The sequence below is a fragment of the Pezoporus occidentalis genome, unplaced genomic scaffold (genome assembly GCF_034315485.1).
Source record: "Pezoporus occidentalis ecotype Australia unplaced genomic scaffold, CSIRO_AGI_Poc_V1 ctg68, whole genome shotgun sequence".
In the NCBI taxonomy this organism is placed as follows: domain Eukaryota; kingdom Metazoa; phylum Chordata; class Aves; order Psittaciformes; family Psittacidae; genus Pezoporus; species Pezoporus occidentalis.
The window spans coordinates 6266401-6288191 of record NW_026916030.1 but is presented as its reverse complement, the minus strand read 5'-3'; the positions used below and the strand labels follow the sequence as shown (position 1 = coordinate 6288191).

The 21791-nt window shown below is 60.5% G+C and overlaps 1 protein-coding gene across 3 annotated transcripts; it reads left to right on the top strand.

Annotated features, from left to right (window-relative positions):
* Nucleotides 1-216: 216 nt before the first annotated feature.
* SH2D3C (SH2 domain containing 3C) lies at nucleotides 217-21666 on the top strand. Of its 3 annotated transcripts, XM_062641472.1 has the most exons (12): nucleotides 217-351; nucleotides 2782-3394; nucleotides 7350-7389; nucleotides 15528-15656; nucleotides 15870-16318; nucleotides 17846-17970; nucleotides 18217-18794; nucleotides 18992-19107; nucleotides 19250-19421; nucleotides 20073-20184; nucleotides 20727-20933; nucleotides 21034-21666. In XM_062641472.1, exons 1-12 carry the CDS (start codon nucleotides 312-314, stop codon nucleotides 21207-21209), a joined length of 2757 nt encoding a protein of 918 aa, XP_062497456.1. In that variant the 5' UTR covers nucleotides 217-311; the 3' UTR covers nucleotides 21210-21666. The 3 variants fall into 3 exon arrangements, with proteins under 3 accessions (XP_062497456.1, XP_062497460.1, XP_062497457.1); XM_062641476.1 differs by lacking the exons at nucleotides 217-351; nucleotides 2782-3394 and adding an exon at nucleotides 4390-4461; XM_062641473.1 differs by lacking the exons at nucleotides 217-351; nucleotides 2782-3394; nucleotides 7350-7389 and adding an exon at nucleotides 10324-10596.
* The last annotated feature ends 125 nt before the right edge of the window (nucleotides 21667-21791 follow it).

Sequence of the window (21791 nt, the reverse complement as noted above, 5' to 3'; positions counted from 1 at the left end):
AGGGCTGGCACCCTCATCCATAGGGCTGGCACCCTCATCCATGGGGCCATCAGCCCTGTCCAGGACTGACTTCCTCCTCTATGGCTGTCACCCAAGCGTTTTGGGTGCTCTGTACTGCGAGGGCTGTGGGGCAGCAGGAGGGCGGGCAGGGCCAAGGGCAGGGCCAGGAGCAGACGATGACAGCGATGGGGAGGAAGTGCCATGGAGCGATGAGTGACTGCGGGGGGGGGCAGGAAGGGAGGGCGGGCAGGGAAGGGCTTCACAGTTATAAACTGGTCCCTCTCGTCCCTGCGCCTCCGAGCGGCGCGGCCATGGCCGAGGGGCAGAAACGAGGGGGCTTCAGGAAGTTCAGTAAGCGGCTGTGGGGCGGGACGGTGTGGGGTGGGGTGGGTGGGTGGGCACCTGCCCAGGATGGAGTGGATGGGGATGTGTGAGAGTGAACGTGAGTGTGAACGTGAGACAGTGACTGTGTGTGTGTGAGTGAATGTGAGTGTGAAACAGTGATTGTGTGTGTGAGTGAATGTGAGTGTGAAACAGTGAGTGTGAATGTGAGTGTGAGACAGTGATTGTGTGTGTGAGAGTGAATGTGAGTGTGAAACAGTGTGAATGTGTGAGACAGTGTGTGAGTGATTGTGTGTGAGAGTGAATGTGAGTGTGAAACACTGAGTGTGAATGTGAGTGTGAGACAGTGATTGTGTGTGTGAGAGTGAATGTGAGTGTGAAACAGTGTGAATGTGTGAGAGAGTGTGTGAGTGATTGTGTGAGAGTGAATGTGAGTGTGAAATAGTGAGTGTGAATGTGAGTGTGAGACAGTGAATGTGAGTGTGAGTGATTGTGTGTGTGAGAGTGAATGGGAGCGTGAGACAGTGATTGTGTGTGTAAGAGTGAATGTCAGTGTGAAACAGTGAGTGTGAATGTGAGTGTGAATGTGAGTGTGAATGTGAGGGTGAATGTGAGGGTGAGAATGCATGAATGTGAATGCGAATGTGTGTGTGAATGTGTGTGTGCTCACACGCTCTCTGTGTCGCTCCAACCCGGGTACATCAGGAGCTGAAGCAGGCTCTGCTCTCATTAGGAAGCTCATTGGGGTGAGGGTCTTTGAGGGGTCTCCATCCCCAGTGCTGGGGCTGAGCTCGGGTGCTGCTGGGTACCGGGATGCACGCAGGGGGATGCACAATAGGGTTTGGGGGGGTCCTCACTGCCCAGATCACATCCTAAGGGGTGCACCATCAGGGGTGCAAGCCGGGGCCGTCCAGGACCCATACAAAGGAGCTGGGTGGGAGCCTGGGAGCGCATTCCCGGCTTCTGCTCCCGGAGGAAGCGCTGGTACCCATCGGGAGCGAGCTCTGCTCTTTCTCACAGCCCCGGGGGCGGCTGCTGTGGCCTTCACCCCGCTTCCCAGCGCCGGGCTGAGCGGGAGCGGCCTCTGCTGCTCTCTGCATTCCTGCGCGGCGCTGGCGCTGGGGGGAGGCCGGTCCTTGCGTTCCCCAGGGACCCTTCCACTGGCAAAACCCACGTCCCCATCGCAGCTGGGATCGGCCTTTACGGTGGGAGGTGGGAAACCTCCCCAGCGCTGCCTTTCCCACCCCGCAGCAGCCCTGGGAGCAGCTCCTGCAGAGGATGCTCGGACTCGGAGGGGATGCTCAACCCAAAGCAGTTTTGCCTTTAACTTCACTCAGGCCATGAGGTTTCTAACATACAGAAGCGCTTTTTGGCTGATGCAGCCCCTGTGTGGCTATGGGGATGCTCTGCAGAGCCCATGGCTGGTGTCAGGGGGTGTGGGTCCATGAGCTCCTCGCACAGCACAGCCGCAGCGCGCTGCTTCCTGCCACAGCACAAACTCGAGCTGCCTGCAGGGGAAGAGGGTTTGCAGAGCCCCGGGGTGTCACAATCATTGCAAAACACCCCCCCGAGGCAGCCGGAGCACAGCAGTGAAACCCTGCCCTGCAGAGCCTGCATCACCCCGTGTGCCACCGTCCTTGTGCAGGCTGCACGGCGGGGGGCACACAGAGCGGGGCCGGGGCCGAGGTGTGACATGAAACCTGCCTGCTGCGGGTGTGAACACTGCTCTGTGAGAGCTGGGTGCTTGCAGGTGGCTGCGAGGAAGTGGGGAAGTCAGCTCCTGCCCGCAGCCGCGGTCATGGCCGGTTCCTGCTCTGCCGTGCAGAGCATCACAGAATGGTTCGGGTTGGAAAGAACCTTTAAATCATCCAGTTCCAACCCCCCACCACGGGCAGGGACACCTCACACTAGAGCAGGTGGCTCCAAACCCCATCCAACCCGGCCTTGAACACACACATGGACCCCATCCGCTGGGGAGATGGGGTGTGTCCTATGCTTTCACCCTATATAGGGCAGGGGATATGCCCTGTGGGGCTGCCCTGATGCTCCAGGGATGGGCACAGCCCTGCCCAGAGTCCCCAGTGGGAAGCAGAGAGGCGGCGGGGCAGGAGAAGAAGATCTGGAATCATTCCTGGCACTCCCTGGTGTGCTCACCAGGGCTGGGTGGTTCTTCCTCTGTCTCTACAACAGGGAAACGCTGCTGTTGGGTTTGCCAGGGCACAGGGGTTGTTTGCTCCCTAAGGGATACCCCAAGCAGCATCACATCCACCCAAGGCCGCAGGGATGTCCTGCTGGGCTGGGACTGGAGATGCAGGGTGTAACAGGGCTGACATCAGGCTGCACCATGGCACAGTGCCCCATGCATACTCCAGCCCAGGACCTCACCCTCACACCATGCCACCAATAACCCCACATGCATCTCTCCCCTCTCCTTGCCAGAGTTCTTCAAGTTCAAAGGCTTCGGGAGCCTGAGCAGCATCCCCCGGTCCTTCACCCTCCGGCGTGTGTCCGTAGCCCCCAGCACTCCCGAGAGCCTGGGGCCGTGTCTCCCTCCTTCCCATGGCTTCCTGGAGGAGCCCTTCGACAGCACCCAGGATGATCTCAACACCATGCCCAAGAGCCCCGGTCCCTATGCCCGGTCATCAGACATGTACAGCCACATGGGCACCATGCCCAGGATCAACCTGGGCAAGGCGGGGAAGAGCCAGGGCAAAGCCAAGAGTAGCCAGAGCTGCCGGAATAATGGGATCCCCAGTAACAAGCCCCTGCTCCCCAGTTCCAAGATGTCCATCACCCCTGATCCAGGCACAGATTCACCCTCAGCCACTGGGCAAACAGAGCAGGAGGCGGAAAAGGCTCAACCCATGGATGCTCCAGTGATGACCAGGATGGAGCAGGAGCAAGCAGGGAGCATCTCCTGCCCCGGGATGGAGGCACCGAGCGTGGACCCAAATCCCAGCCAAACCCCGAGCCCTGATGCAGCAGCAGGATTGGAAACCACTGATGGCGATCAAAAGGGGCAAGAGCATCCCAGCGAGATCTCCCCAGACAGGTACAGCCCCATTGGGTTTGCTGAGCCTTCCTATGGGACCCCTTTTCTGCCTCCCCCCCCCGCCCCGGGCAAGGGGACGGGGCTGGGACACAGAAGGGATGCAGCTGGCACTGCCGGAGCGCTCTGCACCATGGCCAGGTCAGCGGCTCCATGGGAGCGAGGTTTCCTGTGGGATTTCTGCTCCCTCCCGTTTCCGGATGGGGTGGAAACATCTCCGAGCCCCGCGCAGCCCAAGCGTCCTTTTGTCCTGCCAGCGGCTCTGCTCCAGGGTTGGGATGTGCTGCGAAGAGCTCGGACCTGCACCGTCCTGACCCCATCCACCCCTCACTCTCATCTCTTCCATCCCTTCCATCCTTATCCCTTCATCTTTATTCCCCTCCCCAAGTGGCGCTCCCTCTCTCCAGGCACAGGGGCTACCCCAAAACCCACCGCCCTGTCCCCATTTCCATCACTTGCCATTAAACCCCCAGCTACAGGCACAAATCCCTGCCTTCAAATTCCCACCCTCAGGGGAATTTGGGGGCTCAGCACTTACAGATGGGGGTTGGGCCTTTTGGAAGGTTTTCACCTCAGAATCAACAAGAGGATTTATAACCTCCTGCCCATCACCTGGGTGTCTGGGCACAAGGAGCCACCAGTGTCCCCAGCAGCGTGTATGGCACTGAGGGCACGGGTGAAGGTACCAACTGCAAACCTCCCCCCAGCACAAGCTCCCATCGGATCGCCCCTTCCCAAACCCGACTCTTTCCCCACTCCGGTGCCTCCTGTTCCCCCCGTTCTCCCCATCCCACCGCGGAGCTGAGCCCTCCGTGCCCCAGCACCGAGCGTTGGTGAGGCCCCCGGAGCGGGATGAGGAGCGGTGGGAGCCGGGCCGGGCCGGGCGCGCATTCCGAAGGGAGGGCCGGAGGAGGAGGGCCGGGACGGGAAGGAGGAGGAGGGTCCGCACCGCCCTGCGCGCCCCCGGGTCCCAACGCTCAGTGCGAGGCGGGAGAACGCCGGGGAGAGCTGGTCCCCATCGCGGTGATGACAGCGGTGGGCAGGAGGTTCCCTGCGCTGGGACAGGGCAGGTGAGGTTCCCCCCCGGCACCCCGGAGGGGACCGGCAGGGAGAGGCGGGGAAGGGGCGAGCACAAAGCTCGGACGTGGTGGGTTCGCATCGGCTGCCGACACCGCAGCCGGACCGCGGGGGGGGGGGGGGATGGAGGTCTGGGGGGTCTGCAGCAGCGCCACGTCCTCTGTGAGCACGGAGACCCAGCAGTGGCACAGGGTCCCTATAGAGGGTTCATGGGGCTCCCCCAGAAGTGACTTGAGTCACTGGGCTGGGAGCTGTGTGTGTGGTCACCGGGTGTCTTGGCTCTGGACTCGAGTCCCCAGAACTCAACAGCCAAACGCCCTCTAGCATCATCTGGTGATGGGTGTATCCGTGCTGTTTGCCAGGGAAACTGAGGCACCAGAGCAGGACTTGGCATCAAGGGCACTTCTGTGCTCTGCTTGGAGTCCCCCAAAACCTCTGCCTTAGGGAGCAGTCGCCTGCCGGAGCCAGCCCCATGGCCGGGCCCTGCTGTGGGGCTGGCGGAAGCAGGACCGGGACAGTGCCGCGCCCCAGCCCTTCCTCCTGTTGCAGGCACATCCCTAGGGATGGGGACATTCTGTCCCCGCCAGCCCGTGTCGGGGGCCAGAGCCAGCTTCCCAGCACGGGGCGAGCCTGTGCAGAGGGACCAAAGCAGTGTGGGGGGGAACAAGGGTGGCTCTGGGGCGGATATTGGCTTGGCTGGGGAGGATGGTGGTGAGAGACAGCATGGCCTCAGGATGCCCAAGGGAGGGCTCGCCCGTGGGTGTTCCCTGCAGGATCAGGCCCTCCATTGCACCCCCATGGGACAGGGAGCAGCACCCAGCCCGTGGAGCTGCTCAGAGCAAGGCGGTGGCCGTGACGCCGATAGGGACACGGTGACTAACGGGAGATGACCCACAGCAGGTCACAGAGCGGATGTGATTTGACTTCCCTCCATGCATGGGGCACGGGAAGCGCTGCTTCCCGCAGGGCTCTGCCAGCCAAAACCTGGGATAAGGCAGCTCTGCGGAGGGGGAAACTGAGGCACCAAGTGCCCAGAATTGGTTCTCCAGCACTGGTGTCCAGGGATGAGCAGACCAGGGCTGGACCCACACCATTATCCTGGATTGCTCCCAGCACCCAGCCCGGACCTCGGCACGGGTGGAAATCACTGCGATGCCTTCCCAAGCCCAAAAGGAGCATCCCAAAGCCCCGCTCCCCATTGCCGCTGCCGCGGTGCCGTGTCCCAGCCATGGCCGCGCTCCAGAGGCAGCCCTGGAATTTCTCCCAGGCGCTCACTGCCCCCAAAAATGCCGTTTCCTGCAGGAATGCGCAGCACCGGGGGGGGGGGCTGCGGCCCCAGCTGCTGCCCTTCCCCGGCACTGGGGCCTCCGCAGCGTCTCCCAGCTGCTCCCATGCTCCCGATTTCCTGCCCGGAGGCCCCCATCCTCCTGCCGGCTTTTCTCACGGCTCTCGCAGCTCCAGGCGGCTCCGTGGCTCCATGAGAGCGCCGGCGAGGGCCCGCGGCCCGTTGCCAGGCCCTTTATCCCCTTCTGAGCAGGGCAATGGGGATGCTGGTTCACCAGTATGGGATGGGAGGAGTGGGTCCTGCTGGGCACACCAAGGGGTTCATGCTCAGCCCAGCAGGACCCACTGTGATGCACCGGTGCATGTCCAGCGTGGCAGTGGTCACCTCCTCTGTCCCTGCTTCCCTTTGGGTGACTGATTTCTGAGCCAGCAGGAACCATCCCCAGCCTGGAGGGATCCACAGAGGAGGAATTCTGCTCCCTAGGGATGGCACCAGTGTGGATCCCAGGAGGGGTTTGTGTGCAGGGCCCCAGCAGATCCCGGTATGAGGCAGGGGTCCTATGGCTGTAGGCACCAGATGGAGCAAGGCTGCTCCTGGCAGAGAAGAGGCATCCTGGGGTTGTGGTTCCCTGGGATTTGGTTGTTTCTTAGCCTTGTGCTGGCATCCCAGGGCCTGAGCACCCTGTGCTCCTGACCTCAGCAAGCAGTGGGATGTCCATGCTGCAGCTTGGCGCTATAGAGGTGACAGATACAGGATTCTGGTTAAAGACATCTGGAGTTCTGTATTTCATTCTGAAAGGCAGGACCTCAGGGTAGTGCATCCCAGCTGTTACAGCCTCTTTCCTGTGTTGTTCCCTTTGGATTCATCCATACAGACACATATCTCAACCTACAAGAGCACAAAAAGCAGCAGTAGCATTTGCTTCCTGCTCAGGAAGGAGCAGGGGCCATCTGTCCCCATGAAATGATGGCAAAGAAGCTGCGGGATCAGCAGGGTTGTTGTGGTTGTCAGTAGGGCTAAGAGTGAACGTGTCACCAAGGAGAATGGGAGCTTCTATTGCCCGTGTGCTGGGAGGGCAAAGCTTGCAGTCACAGCCAGGACGCCGCAGTTCACCCTGGTTTCAGTGGGATTTGGTTTCCATGGGGTTGCACAAGGAGCAGTCAGAAGCTCCCGTCTGGGTGCTGTGTCCCAGCAGCAGCCTATTGGGAACGCAGCTCTGCCACTGGAAGCAGGGCACAGGGCCCCTCACCTCGGCATGAACCTCCCTGCACCGTGACCTGCGGGGACCCCAGCCTGGCAGCTGGGTCTCAGCTCACACGGTCCCAAGCAGATCTGGGGCAAGATCCCCTGAAAAAGGCCCCATTCTTCCCTGATCGCATTAGGGAGGTTAAACCCTGCGCTGAGAGCGGGCACGGGGTCGGCAGGAACAGTGCTGGGACCTGGGAACCTCTCCTAAATCCATGCCCATGCTCTCAGCCCCATGGCAAAAGGGGTACAAACCCCCAGTCCCCACAGCTCTGCCACCACCGTTTTGACTTAACTGACTCCATTCACTGCCCTTCACTTACGTGTTTCCATTTCTTCCCTTCTTCCCAGCCACCACGATGGCCTGGAGTCCGGCAGCGAATACGTGAAGGTAAGACACTGAGCCTGCTCCTATGGGTGACAGTGGTAGAGGGGCTGGTTGGGTCCTACCCCTGCACGGGTGCTCAGCTCTGCATCCCCATCCCACCATTCTGGGCTCTCTCTTTGACCCTGGCTGCTGGAAGCAGCGAGGCCGAGGCAGGCAGAGGATCCATGGTCCCTATGTGGTACCCTGCTGCTGCTCCCACAGCAGCTGCCTGTGCGTCACACTCCCATCACTTGTGAACGCTGCAGACGCAGGGGCAGCCTCCTCCCTCTGCCTCCACGTAGCGCAACGGAAGGGTTTTGAGCCACTTTCGTGGCTGTCACATGAAAGTCGGTGTAAATCTCTCCAAATCTCTTGCTTATCCTCCAGCAAACTATTAACATTCCTGAGGACTCTTCATGTCTGGCCAGAAATTCATTAGCGAGGCGCCTGGCTCTGGAGGAGAGCGGCCCTTTCGCAGGAGGCTGCTGGCACAATGGGAGCCGGGCGGGAGCAGAGGAAGGGTGGCAGGGATGCTCTGTGGGATGGGGATGGAGCACCGAAAACCTGCTCCGGTGGTGGCTGCCATACAATGGCCTTTAGGGAGCTGGTTTGAGGAAGGCTGGAGCCCTTTGAGTCCGGTTAGCTGATGGGATGTAATGAGCTGGGCAGATGTGGTTGTTGAGAAATGACTTGAGGTGGCCCTGTGTGTGTGTGCACCCAGAGGCGGGTGCATTTTATGGCTGCTAATAGACTGAACCAGCATAGATATGGAGCAATGTGTATGGCTTTGCTTTTGGGATCTGAGCTCTTTCTGGTGAGCATTCCCTACTCTCCAGGCAGATCCCAGACCCAAGCTTGGTGGCCTTTATTTCCCACCCATGGTGTTGACAGAGCCCGTGGGCTGTGATTTATTCACCACTTCCCTTTGGTCAGGGAAGCAAGTGATGGCTGCAGTGACAGCAGCTATTTTAGTCAAATAAGTAATTAGCTGGAGTGTGAGTGACCGGGATGATGGGGGCACTTGGGCTGATTGCAGGCGCCGGGCTTGGCTGGGAGCCCGTGCAGCTGCAGAGCGCTCAGCACCCCGCAGCATTCAGCCCCAGGGCTGGATGGGAAGGTGGCTGCTGTAACTGGGATCCTTTAGGGCTGGGACCCGCCACTGGAATAGGTCCCTGCTTTGTGACTGGGATGGAAACAAGCAGAGGGGGCAAAGACAGGGAGGAAAGAGACAGTGAAGGAGAGAATCAGGAGGAGAGGATGTTCTGCAAAGCCCTTGTGAGCAAAGGTCCAGATGTGCACAGAGGTACCACCAACCATCAGCCCTCAAGCTTCAGCCACAAACCAGCCAGGGCCAGCTCTCCCATCACCAAGCCTGCCGTGATTAGAGGTGCAGCCAGGAGCCAGGCAGGGTCGGAAGCCGGGATCAATAAGAGCTCGGTAATTAACGTGCTTTAATGATAGCCTCAGGGTTGGTGTTTCCAAGCTGCCTGGGGGATCCATGCTCCTGGCTCCATTTGCGAACATCCCACCCAGCCTCCTCGGCCCTGGTGTTACCCTTCAGGAGAGCAGCAGTGGGTAAAGCTGTCCCATGTCCCTGCAGTCGGAGGTTTTCAGCTTCCCCTGCAGAGGGGCAGCCGGGAGCATCACCCCATGTGGCTCCCTCACTGAGAGCCTTGGAAGGAAACCACAGAGCCCGTCGCGGGGGAGAAGCCTTGGCAAGGGGATGAGTCACCATCGAATCCTGTTGGAGCAGCCTCTTCTTGTGCGCTGCCATCTGGTCTGTCCCTGAGCCCCAGGCAAGAGAAGCGCCCGTGCTCCCACCCTGTCCCAGTTGGTCCATGAGCACCCAGTGCCCCGTGTTCCACGCTGCCTCCCTTTCCAGCCCTGTCCTGCTGCAGACCCGTGCTGCTCCCTGTCTCCTCCTCTCTCCTGCTAAAGCAGGGGCAGCGCGGGGCCCGGCGAGCGCCTCCGAGCTTCCTTTGTTCTGCGCGGAGGAGCTGCTCCGGGGACCTGTCTCTCATCAGCCCCGGCTGCTGCCTCCCTGCCTGGGGATGCGAGGGGCTCGTCTGAATTAATGAGAGGGGAGGCTGCAGGGTTCTGCTCTTTGTGGCGGCAGGGAAGCCTCTCCCAGCTCACAGCATCCCCTGAGGTGAGGGTACACCAGGAGGCACCGGGGTGCTTGGATGCTTTGTGGACGGGAGGGTAAAGCTCCCTGTTGGCATGGCCAGATCCCTGTGCCAACGCAGGACAGCCCTGGAAGGGGACGGGACAAGGGGGTGCAGAGCTCACTGCGGGTGCTGGAGGACCCCTGCCCCTGCCTGTGTGCAATGGGTTCAGGCGGGGACATTGAGAGCCAGGGCTGGAGCGATGCTTTGAGTCATCAGCGCTGCCTCGCACATCCCATACATGAAACCGTGGCCTTAATTAAACCAAAGCGGAGCTTTAATTAAACACAACTCGGAGATAGCCTATGTGGGAAGCAGGCAGCCAGCTTCCCGCAGCGAGGCACACACCGGGGTGTCCCTCAGAAGGACATCACCAGGAAGGGGTGTAAGAGGCTGTCCCTGACCCGTGTGTGTCACTGGGGAGAGCAGATGGTTTGGGATGGGGAGCTAAGGGGTGACAAAACCCCTCAGGGGGGATGAATCCCTCCTGAGGAGCTGGGTCCCCTCAGAGGAACCAGTTCCCTTCAGGGCCGTTGGATCCCCTCAGAGGAGCTGGTTCTCCTTAGTGGTGCTGGTTCCCTTAAGGATGCAGGGAGCCGGGATGTCTGCTCCCCTCTAAGGACCAGGTTCCCCTCACGGATGCTGGTTTCCCCCAAGGGTACCAGCTCCCCTCAGAGGACCCAGATCCCCTCAGGGGTATCCGGTCCCCTCAGAGGACCCGGTTCACCGTCAAAGGACCCGGTTCCCCTCGGGAATGCCGGGTCCCTTCAGAGGTACCGGCTCCCCGGGGGCCCGATGCGGGCGGGTGCGGGCGGCCCCGGGGGGGCGTTCCGGGGCGGAGCTGCGGTGCGGGTCCCGCCTCCCGCTGCCGACAAGGGATGAGGTAATCGGGGAAGCGGCTGAAATTGAAGCCCGGCGGCGGCGGCGGCGGCGGCAGCGGGGGTGCAGCCCGGGCCGGGGCAGCCCGGGCCGGGCGCGCCGCGCCATGACGGAGCGGTGCAGCCTATGGAGCGCCCTGTCAGCGGCAGCATGCTGCTTCTACCGCGGCTCCTTCATGCAGGTGCAGGTGAGCGCGGGGACCGGGCAGCGTGGGGAAGGACGGCGGGAGGGGGACGCGGGGTAACCCCGGGCACTGGGGGAGCAGGGGGAGAGCGGGTTCCAACCCGCGGCCCCGCTGTCCCCCGCGCTGCTCCAGGAGGCAGCGAGTGGGGCAGAACTCAGCCCCCTCCGAGCCATGGGAGCAGGGCGGCCGGTTCCCCCTGCAGAGCACTTGTGAAGGGAGCCCTCACCCTTGGCAGAGCTCGTTTAGCATCCCCCGAGTGATGCCGTGTGCTGGGGAGCATCGCTGAGCACACAGAGCCCCAGCGCAGGTGAGCGCACGGCTCCCCGGCCTGGGTGTCTGTGTGTGTGCCCCACTGCACAGGTCTGACTGGTGGGATGCATCTGTCACCCGTCCTGGGGTGCTCCCAGCACCGCCGCTCTCTGGGCATGAGTGTAGGTGTCCTATTTTTGGACGCTGGCATTTGCACAGCGCTAGGAATTGGGTTCTCTCATTTACTCAAAGAGCAAAGGTGTTTAAGGCTGCAAGAGCCAAGCAGGCTCTGAGCTGAAGCAAGAGCTGTAGCGTACTGCAAGTTAGAAAGGAGCTGGCAGCCAAGAAAGCTGGCAGGGTTATTCTGTACCCCTGCTGAGCGAGGTAGGTGCTGAGCCTCAGAGATTATGCTGGGTAAGACAGAGCCCAAGAGCAGCATTTCAAGTCTTGTCATGGTTGCGGTTGATCTCAGTGTAAAGCTAGGGATTTTGATTGCTGTTGGGGGCAAAGAGGGAAAGCAGAAGAGCTTCTTCTGGCTGTCCAAAGGCCACCAATGGCACAGGGGGATGTGCCCTAGCGCAGCAGCCCTTGGGCTGCACATGGCAGGGGTTTCAGCAAGCTGCTGTCAGCACAAGGCAGAGACAAGTGGGTGTCTGGCTCTCCGCAAGGATGAGAGAGGGGATGGAGGGCGCTCCATCCCGACCCCAGAAAGAGTTAAAAGTGAAGCCCTGAGTGCTCACCTGGCTCCGCCAGATCTTTCACCACCTATTTGTGCCCAAGCGTGCCCAGCAAACACACACTGAAGTCCCCATGAATGACTGGAGCGCTTCCAGCTGACAGCCGCATCCCTGCTCACCGCCAATGGCAGTGCACCCAGCCTGGGAAGCACTGACATCATTTCTGGCCAATAGCAGCTTCGAAAAGGGATGCAGCAGCAGCCGCTGCTGCCGTCTTGGAGTGAGATAAGTAATATATAGATGGATGGAAATGTGTGTGTACCCATGCCCCATCACTGCACCGGAGACCCGCACCCCTGGGGCAGTGATAACAGTGCTTTCCACCACCCCACCACACAACCTGGGGCACTTATCCCACCTTGGAGCATCCAGATGTTCCCAGCCATCAACCCCAGCTGCACCCCACCCCTGCCAGCCAGACATAATTGCTCCAGAGCTGCCACAAAGGAGCACAGACAAGGAGAGAGAAGACCCTGGGGGTCACCAGGACCAGTCCTAGGATGGGTTTTGGATCCCAGGACAAGGATTTTGAGCCTTCAGTGAGGATAATGGAGATGTGGCATACCCAAGTGGGGTGGACAGATGGGCTGGTGCTTTCTCAGAGGCCATTTACCTGCCCAGAGTCACTGGGAGACAGGACAAGTCATTTCTTTTCCATGTAAGTATCAAGAGGGGGATGGACTGGCTCACAGCACTGAAATACTTCACTGCAGTAGCCCTTTGCCAAGTGCAAATGAAGCAGAGAAGTCCCCTCACACGATTCTGGGGCTTTCCCCCGTATCCCTGCTCCCAAGGGCTTCGTAACTCCCATTTCCTCCCAGTTCTGCTTCCCAGGCAGGCAGAGCAGGGGTTGGGAATTCCCTAGCGAGGGTCCCATCACTGGGTGGGCAGGAGCAGAGCAGATGCGCTCCATGCCCTGGGGTTAGTGAGATGTTATCATGGAGGGGAGGGTGTGAGTACACCTTGCTCTCCAGGCTGACTTCATCCTCAGCTGCGACTCCTCCAGATCTGGGAGGAGGGAGCAGAGAAGCTGCAAATCCCTCCTGTTTCATAAGGTTACCTTTGCAAGCAAAGCCAAACGCCAGCTTTGGAAGCTCTCCTCCACACCAGGCACAGTGACAAGCCACTGTTTTACTCATACCACAGCACCCTCCATCCTCCAGCTCTTGCCTTTCCACTGCTAGTTCCAGTCCTTGCATCTCAGCTATGACTGGAGGCACTTCCACCCATAGCCAAGCAGCAGGGAGAGCCAGAGAAGCGGGTAGGGTAGGGATGGAGAGACCTGGGAATTGCCTCCTCAGTGGGACTGCCCCCATTGCACAGCAGCACCAGAGGATTCCCCAGCCCTAGGACTGCGAATCAGGGCACTGAACATGATGGAGGAGCTCTCCTTCCTCCAGCCAAGCCAGCTTGGCTGCTGGTTGGGATTCCTCAAGCAGAGCTTGGCATCATCTCTGGCAGCTCCTGAGCTGGTTTGTCTGGTCCGGAGAACCGCTTTAATCCCTATTGCTTCCTACTTAGATGGAAGAAGCCTTGAGGGGGGCAGCACCGCACACTCCATCTGGGTGCTAGTGGAAGTCAAGGCTTTTCCCCTCACCCATCCCACCGGTATGCAAGGCCTCCCGTCAGGCCGTGCACCTTTGGATGTCCTCTTGGCACAGAGGAGCGTGCCAAGCAGTGCCCTTTTCAGCCCAGACATCCGCTGACACACTGCTGACAGCGCCGGGCTGGGCTGCGCCATGCCAGCACCCACAGCTCGGCACCCAGCCAGCGGGCAGCACATGGGCAGGATGCTCCGGGACGTGCAGGGGGTTGGAAGTGGAGGATGTTAAGGTCCTTTCCAACCCAGACCATTCTGTGATCCTATCCTCTCCCCAAACCTCCTGTTCTCTCTCAGCTTAGCACCTGGCTCCTGGCATGGATGCCAAATCCAGGCTTGGAGAAGCCGGGCGCCGCTCAGCTGGGTTTGTGTTTGTTATCCTGCCCATTTGCATGGGGAGGATTTGGGGGAAAACCCAGATGTACAACGCGGAGCAGAGCAGGCGCTAATCCCTGCTCCAGGCTCTGCTCCATCAGTGTTAGCCTGCAGAGGCAGGGCAGGCTCCTGGGGGTCCCTCACCGGAGTTTGGGGTGAGCTGAGGGTCCCCATCACTGCTCCGGAGCCAGGGCTGCTGGTGGCAAAGAGGGGTTGTCATGGAAACGGCATCTCCTCGGCCTGGCCCCTCCGCAGGCACCGGACCTCACAGCATCCACCCGCTGCTATTCATTCCTAATGGGGTTCAGTGCCTTTGTCTCCATGGTGCCCCCAGAGCAGCAGAAAGCACTTGGATCCCCACAGCCCTCGGTCAGGAAGGGACAAGCCACACGTCTGCTGGTCCAGGTCCCTGCAGCTCCAGCACGCAGGGGCTGTGAACAGAGTTGGATGAACAAGGCTGAGTTCAGTCCAGCACCTCTGTCCCAGCACCTTTTGACTTGAGAGGAGTTGGGAAGAAGCAGGGACATGTCCAGGCTGGTGAGGGCAAGCCCTGGAGAGCATGGTCCATTACACAGACCCTTGGCAGCCTCCTTGCCTTGCCCAGGCTGGAGCAGGGTCCCAGGACAGCTTTGCTGCCAGATGAATGCAGCTACCACAGGGAATGGAGCATCTTCCACAGGGATGGGGTGGGACCTGGGGTCAGAGTCCTGCTGAGGGGCTCAGTGGGGTCCCAGGAGCACCCAGAGCAGTGGGTACAAGGCAGGAGAGCAGCGCAGTGCTCTCTGCTTTCCCCTACTCAACTGCCAGAGGGCAGAAGGAATTGACATGGGATGTAAGGATGAGGCACAGGGCAAAGCGGTCAGGTCTGAGGCACTGCCATGGGTCTGCAGCCCCCAGTGCTGCGGGGCACCAGCTTCCATGCAAGGCTGGTCATGAGTGCCAGGCTGCTTCTCCAGCAGTGTCAGCACGGTGTCAGCAGGGTTTCAAGCCTGTGTCTGTCCTCCGAGACGCCAGCAGCATCCTGTCCTAACCAGTGCCAAGGAGCTTGGAACCAGCCTCCAGTGTCCCCTCACACTGGCACTGCCACCAGAGGTGGAGCCAGGCCACCAAGCCACCCTGCTCACGGGAGCAGGACATCCCAGTAGCCACTGGGATGCTGCAGTGGCTACATAGGGATCCAAGCTCCCCAGTCCAAGGCACTGGTGTTGGCATCACAGCATGACTCAAAACTGCTGTGCCAAGCAGGGGAACCAGCCTCATGTGCACCCCAAACCCACCCTCGCCTCCAAACAAGCACTGTGCTGCAAGCAGGAATCCTCAGCTGCCCTCTGGGAATGCTGGCCAAGCAGCAGGCAGGGAGCATGGCCAATGGAGACGTGACGCCATCCCTTATCTCTCCAGGGGGGAAAGGAGGAGGCAAATTGCATCCTCCAGGCTCAGGTGCAGCAGCGCTGGTAAAAGCTAATTTCGATGCAGAAGGTTCCCTTTGCATTTGTCATTACTATTCATGCCACCATCAGGCTAAACACAGCGAGTTAACCCTTTGGGTGAGGGATCACAGCGGATGTTGCACGGAGTGGGGAATAACACAGCTTTCCTCCTGGAAAACTGCTTCCCACAGCGGCTCTGCCCTGGAGGTGTTTGAGGAGGAGATGGGGTAGGGTTTCTCCTGCCCAACCTCATTCAGCTCTGAGCTGGGGCAGAGGGGCAGCGTGATGGGGACAATCCACCAGGAGACCCTCCAAGTGCTCCTGGTGGCAGGAGCTGACCATCAACAGGCACGTTACCCACCACCATCCCTTGCCACAGGCAGCAATCCCCACTCACAGCTCCAGGTTACCTGTTCCCAGGGACAGGTCTGCTCCTGGCAGATGGCATCACCAGTGCCCATGCCATAGTCCTTGCAAAGGGACCCTGCCAACCCATCCCTTCCCAGCCCCGCACTGGCTGATGCTCTCCTCTCCCCTGTGCAGTTCTCCAAGGAGAAATACATCCTCGACTCCTCACCGGAGAAGCTTCACAAGGAGCTGGAAGAGGAGCTGAAGCTGAGCAGCACCGACCTGCGCAGCCACGCTTGGTACCACGGCCGCATCCCGCGGGAGGTGAGCAGGGGAAGGTGGGTGGCTCCGGGCATCCTTTGCTTGGGCTCATGGAGAGCACCCCAAGGCCACACTGAACCAGCCTGTCCTGATGGGAAGCCTCTGAGCAGGCCGCTTTTCCAGGGGCAAGGGGAACAAAGCAATGCTCCAAGTAACACCCTAATGGAGCATCCACCAGCGTGGCTGTGCCTGAGGAGCTGCCCTGTTCCCTTCCAGGTGTCGGAGAGCCTGGTGCAGAGGAACGGTGACTTCCTCATCCGGGACTCCCTCACCAGCCTGGGTGACTACGTGCTGACATGCCGCTGGCGCAACGAGCCCCTCCACTTCAAGATCAACAAGGCGACGGCGAAGCCCGGCGAGGGCCATGCCCGTGTCCAGTACCTCTTCGAGCAGGAGAGCTTCGACAACGTGCCTGCCCTCGTCCGCTTCTACGTGGGCAACCGCAAAGCCATCTCGGAGCAGAGCGGGGCCATCATCTACTGCCCCATCAACCGCACCTTCCCCCTGCGCTACCTGGAAGCCAGCTATGGGCTGGGCAATGGGAAGCATGGGGGAGCCCACAGCCCCGCCACACAGAAAGGGGGGCACATCAAGAGGAGGAGCATCACCATGACCGATGGACTGACAGCGGATAAGATCACCAGAGCTGAGGGCTGCCCGAGCAGGTGAGCATCATCCCCGCTTAGCTGGGCAGAGGACCAGCCCTCGGGAAAGAGGAGAACCATGCTCCCAATGGACAGGGTTTGGGGATCAGTTATGGGAAAGAGACTGGGATAAGAAGCAGTACTCAGGTAGAGCTGGGGTACCAACCCCACTGAGCTACCGCAGCAGATATGGCATTAGCATGCCAGGCCAGAAGCCAGAGGGTGCTTTACAACCACCCAGGCCAGGATTAGCAGCGTGTCAGGGCTTGTCAATGCCGGGAGCTGAGCTTTCCCAGGCGGATGTGAGGGGGGAGCCAGTCACAGCCACCAAGAGGCCATTTGTTGGTTGGTTTTTGCAGGGCCCTTTTAGGTTTAGAGCCCTTCCCATTCAGCTGGAGCATTTGCATCAGCAGAGCTGAAAGCCTGATAGGCAGGAGGAGATGAATGGAGCTGTGCTGATGGGGGTCTGCACTGCCACCAGATCACAGCCTCCACAGGGCTGAGCAGCTCACGTTAACCTTGGAGGTGGAGAAGGAGATCCCCTCTGCATCGCTTGCTTTTGGCAGCCCCAGGCTGCTCAGAGCCTGGCTGGGGGGGCAGAGCCACGCATAAACCCTCACACCCAGCAGGCAGAGGGGTCCCATCTGCACCTGCATCCCCAGTGGGACACAGCCCATCCCTCTCAGCCCAAGGGCAGGGTGAGAACACACCAATAGGAAACAGGCAAACGGCTGCTATGGCAGGGAGAAGGAGAGCACTCAGACTTCCAGGAGAGCCCAGATCCATCAGTCTGTCCCCATCACTCACGTTTTCCCTAGACCCCTTATCACTGCACTGCTCTCCCATCCTGCTTCCACCACAGAGGCTCAGCACTCAAAGCTGAACGCATCACAGCAGCCCACTCCTCACCCATGGCAGTGAGTTACCTGCCATGCCTCCCTGCAACCCTCCCTGTGCACAGCATCTTGTGCAGCACCATTGACACAGGTCACAACTGCTGCCCCACCAGCCCAAGACCTTCTTGCTATGCAGCTGCTTGTGCACGTGTGCTGCAGGTCACCAACCCAGGCACCCCAACACCTCCATCGGTGCCTGCTGGGCTCCAGGGCCAGCTTCCAGGCCCTTTCCACCTCTCCTGAGCAGCAGCTCACCAAACCACCCCAGCACAGCTCTCTGGTGGAAACAAAGCAATGTGTCCATCAGGTACCACTTGCAGCACAACCATAGGAAACCACCCCCAGGCTTCTTTCCTAGGGCCATTTCCCCACAGCACCCTGGAGCCATCCCTTCCCATGTACCTTAGCAGCAGGACATCCATTCCCAGTGATCCACACAACCAAGCTCCCCAAAGGCAGCCCTGCCTCTGCTTTATAAAGGCACTGAGCCCTTCTCCTCCCAGCTGCCTGTAGGGACTTGTTCCAGCTGAGCTCGTTACGGGTTCAGCTCGTTATGGGTGGCTGTGGAAGAAGGTGATGGGGCAGCAAACCCTCATCCCTTGCCCGGCCCCTGTTTGCAGGAGTTAACCTGTCCCATCTGCCCCGTCCCCAGCGTGTCCCTGCCCCACCACAGAGACATCATTCGCAACTGCGCCGTCAGCGTGGACCAGATCCAAGACCTGCACTCCCCGATGTCCCCCATCTCCGAGAACCCAGCATCACCCGCCTACAGCACGGGTAGGCATCACCCCTGCATCCCACTGGGGATGGGGGGACGTGGGTCAGGCTGGGCTTGGCATGGGTGTGATGCAGGGACCTGGGGAGGGGACGGTGTTCGCTGTAAAGAGAAGCCCCAGTGTCTGGTTCTGTGCCTGGCAAAGAACTGTCCTGGCAGAGGGCTGGAGCTGGGGCTGGGGCTGGCTGCTGCAGCCGTGGTCCCTACACGTGTGTATCCGATAACAGCATCTCCTCTCCTCCCCACAGTTACCCGGCTAAAGCCCCATGCCTGCCAAACAGCTGGAGCTGCCCCAACCTCTCCAGTCATAAGAAGGTCCAGCGAGCCCCAGCTGTGCCAGGGCAACAGCGGCAAAGCCCTGCCAGACCCTGCCCACAGCTCCCACTCGACTCCGTGCCATGGCTATGCCCGTGCCTCCCCTTCTCCCTCCGTGAACAGCTACAGCGAGCCAGACACGGGGCACTACTGCCAGCTCCATCCCACCTCACCCATGAGCAGGGACCGGCCGGCTCACGACACCAAGCAGCTCCCAACAAAGAGCTACGTGGAGAGGCTAAAGGTGGAGGAAGGACACAGAGGGACTATAGAGAACGGCTCCAGGGAAGCAAAGGCGGCGCAGAGGCTGAAGGGAGAGCTGGACTATGTGGGCTTTGTGCCCCCCACCATGGAAACAACCTCCTCTTTCAACCCTGCAGCCTTCCAGTCCCTGCTTATCCCCATGGAGAACAAGCCTCTGGAGATGGCTGTGCTCAAGAAGGTCAAAGAGTTGCTGGCAGAGGTGGACGTGAAGACGTTAGCCAAACACATCACCAAAGTGGACTGCCTGGTACGGCTGGGGCCAGGCGGGAGGGATGGGCACTGCTGCCCTCCCATCGCTGCGGGATGCACCCCGAGCATGGAGCATCCCTGCTGGGCTCTGCCCTGTGTCAGCCAGGGCAGGCAGAGGCTGTGCTGGGGCAAGAGGCTGCTTCAGCCTCTCCTCAATTAACACAGCTCTCATCAGCCTCTCCCCTTCCTTGCCAGGTCGCCCGGATACTGGGGGTGACGGCGGAGATGCAGCGGATGATGGGGGTGAGCTCCGGCATGGAGCTGCTCACCCTGCCCCACGGCCACCAGCTCCGCCTCGACCTGCTGGAACGGTACTGCATGGGATGGCACAGCTCCCATGGGACGTCCCCAGCTTGGCACGGGGGATTCCTCTGTACCCCACGGGGTGGAGGAGCCCTGGAGCATCCCTGTGCCCCCTGCCCTGACCCCACTCTGCGTCTCTCCCCACGGCAGGTTTCACACCATGTCCATCATGATCGCCGTGGACATCCTGGGCTGCACGGGCAGCACGGAGGAGAGGGCAGCCCTGCTCCACAAAACCATCCAGCTGGCAGCCGAGCTCAAGGGCACCATGGGGAACATGTTCAGCTTCGCGGCTGTGATGAACGCCCTGGAAATGGCACAGGTACAGGGATGCTCCCTTCATCCTCTTAGCCTGGGCTCAGCCTATAACACATCCCGCTCCCCACATCCTGCAGGCTCCGACACCCATTGGGGTGGGAGGGGAAAACACCCAGGGCAGGAGGTGTGGGGTAAAGGCTGCACTTGATCTTAAAGGTCTTTTCCAATGCAGTTGATGCTCTTGATTCCTTGCAAGCAGGGAAGGGGAAGAGCTGTCCCCTCCGCAGAGCACACAGCCCAATCCCGCTGGGATCCAATTGTTTGTCAGCGGTTGGGCTTTTTGTTCAGTGCTGGGCTGTGTTCCTGGGAGGAAATGAATCTGCCCTGCAGTACAATGCACACCAGTCTCAAGGCAGCAGCATCTCCGGGCCACGCTGCTCCCTTTGCGAGACGAAAGGAGATTAAAATCCACTTTTAAATGGAGCCCAGCTGGGAAGTCTTTGCTTCCTGCCCGCACAAAGGAGGTGGAGCTGCCCCCTCCCTGCCTCTCATCTTCAAGGCCGCTGCGGAGCTGCTGTCCTGCGGCACGGGCAGCGGGGACACATCCTGATCCCGGGCTCGGTGCTGGGGATGTGCCTGGTTTGGGGGGCAGCAGGCGCTGCGCAGGGATGGGGGGGTGATCCCAGAGCTCAGCACCTGCCCCGTGTGCTTCCAGATCTCCCGGCTGGAGCAGACCTGGATGGTGCTGCGGCAGCGGCACACGGAGGGCGCGATCCTCTACGAGAAGAAGCTGAAGCCGTTCCTGAAGAGCCTGAACGAAGGGAAAGGTAAAGGGAGGAGCTCCCCTTCTCTTGCCCGCCTGCTCCTTCCCCCTTCATCCACAGCCTCGGTGGAGGGGACGTGTTCGGGAGCTCTGCCCCTCTCCCAGACAGCGCCGGACGCTTCCCTGTGGCTGCGGAGCCACCCCGCAGGGCCCGTTTGGCCTCGGCTGCTCCTTCCTTCCCAAGGAAGCATTTCCTAACTAAACAAACCCAGCGGCCGAGCCGAGCCCTTGCGCTCGCATGGGGATGGGGCAGCGAGTCGGGAGGATGCAAAGCCACATCTCTCCACCATCCAGCCCTCCGCTCCCCATCGCAGCCCTGGCAAACACAGACACAGAGCAGGGACAGCAGCGTTCCCCTCCTGGCACAACCAGGAAGCCCAGCTGGGACGTGCTGGTGTTGAACCAGTGATGGCCTCAGGCACAGCAATAAGGAGCCAAAGCTGCTGCTGTGCTATAGCTGGGCCTTAAGCCCGCTGCCTGGAGCAGCCTGGCTCCATGGGGAAGGGATGCAGGGGCACAGGGTCCTCACTGTGGCTCTCCCCACAGAAGGGCCGCCGCTGACCAACACCACCTTTCCCCACATCGTGCCCCTCGTGACGCTCCTGGAGCGGGATGAGGCTCTCACAGACAACCCCGAGCCCTGGGAGGCCAGCGACAGCGGCGTGGAGGTGGTCATGGCTCACCTGGAGGCGGCGCGGATGGTGGCCCACCACGGCGGGCTCTACCACACCAACGCGGAGGTGAAGCTGCAGGGTAAGCCATGGGGACACGGAGCCCTTTTCCCTCTCCTCCAGCCCAGGAGCATCCCACGGGTTCCCCATTATCCCTAGGGACTGACTCTCCCTCTCTGCAGGTTTCCAGGCCAGAGCGGAGCTGCTAGAGATTTTCAGCACCGAGTTCCAGCTGCGGCTGCTGTGGGGCAGCCGTGGGGCTGAGAGCAGCCAGGCCGAGCGCTATGAGAAGTTCGACAAGGTCCTCACTGCCCTGTCCCACAAGCTGGAGCCAGCCGTGCGCTTCAGTGAGCTGTGACGCCCGGCTCCCAGCCTGGTCTATGGGGAGAGGGATGGGGCCAGGAATGTGGCACCAGAAGAGGAGAGATGGCCTGGAAAGTCACTGGGCCGCTGGTCAGCAATACTGAGACAAAGAGGAGGAAAAGCAGGCACCTTCCATCTCCCATCCACCTCCTCAGGATGCAACAAGGGATGGGGACAGTGTCTGTGCAGGCCCCCATGCAGCCCCAACGAGGTCTTTGACTACACCGTGCTCCTCACTTCGCCCTTTGGTTTCATTTCTTTCCCTCCCCATCTCGCCCAGAGCCGCTGGACCCCACTTGTAAATACATTGTCATGGTCGCTCCTTGATGTACAGACTTGTGAAGGACAGCTCTCGTTGTAAATAGGCTCATCCGTTGTCCTGTAAATACCTGTACATACCCCACGGGTTCGGTTCTTACATACAATAAACTTTTATGCTGTTCCCACGGGGACCCCTTGTCCTGTGGGTATCATTTAAACGAGCCCCGAGACCCCCAGGGAGAGCAGATCCCAGGGCAGGGCCGCTGATGGGGTCTGCAGTGCTGAACCCGGCCCTGGGGGCACTGCACGGTGCGCG

Bases quoted from the DNA above. Each gene is read 5' to 3' on its own strand.
- SH2D3C (XM_062641472.1), top strand. From the start codon at position 312: ATGGCCGAGGGGCAGAAACGAGGGGGCTTCAGGAAGTTCA. The intron at 15,657-15,869 runs GTGAGCAGGGGA...GTTCCCTTCCAG, and splicing joins ACGGCCGCATCCCGCGGGAG to GTGTCGGAGAGCCTGGTGCA. The intron at 19,108-19,249 runs GTACTGCATGGG...TCCCCACGGCAG, and splicing joins CGCCTCGACCTGCTGGAACG to GTTTCACACCATGTCCATCA.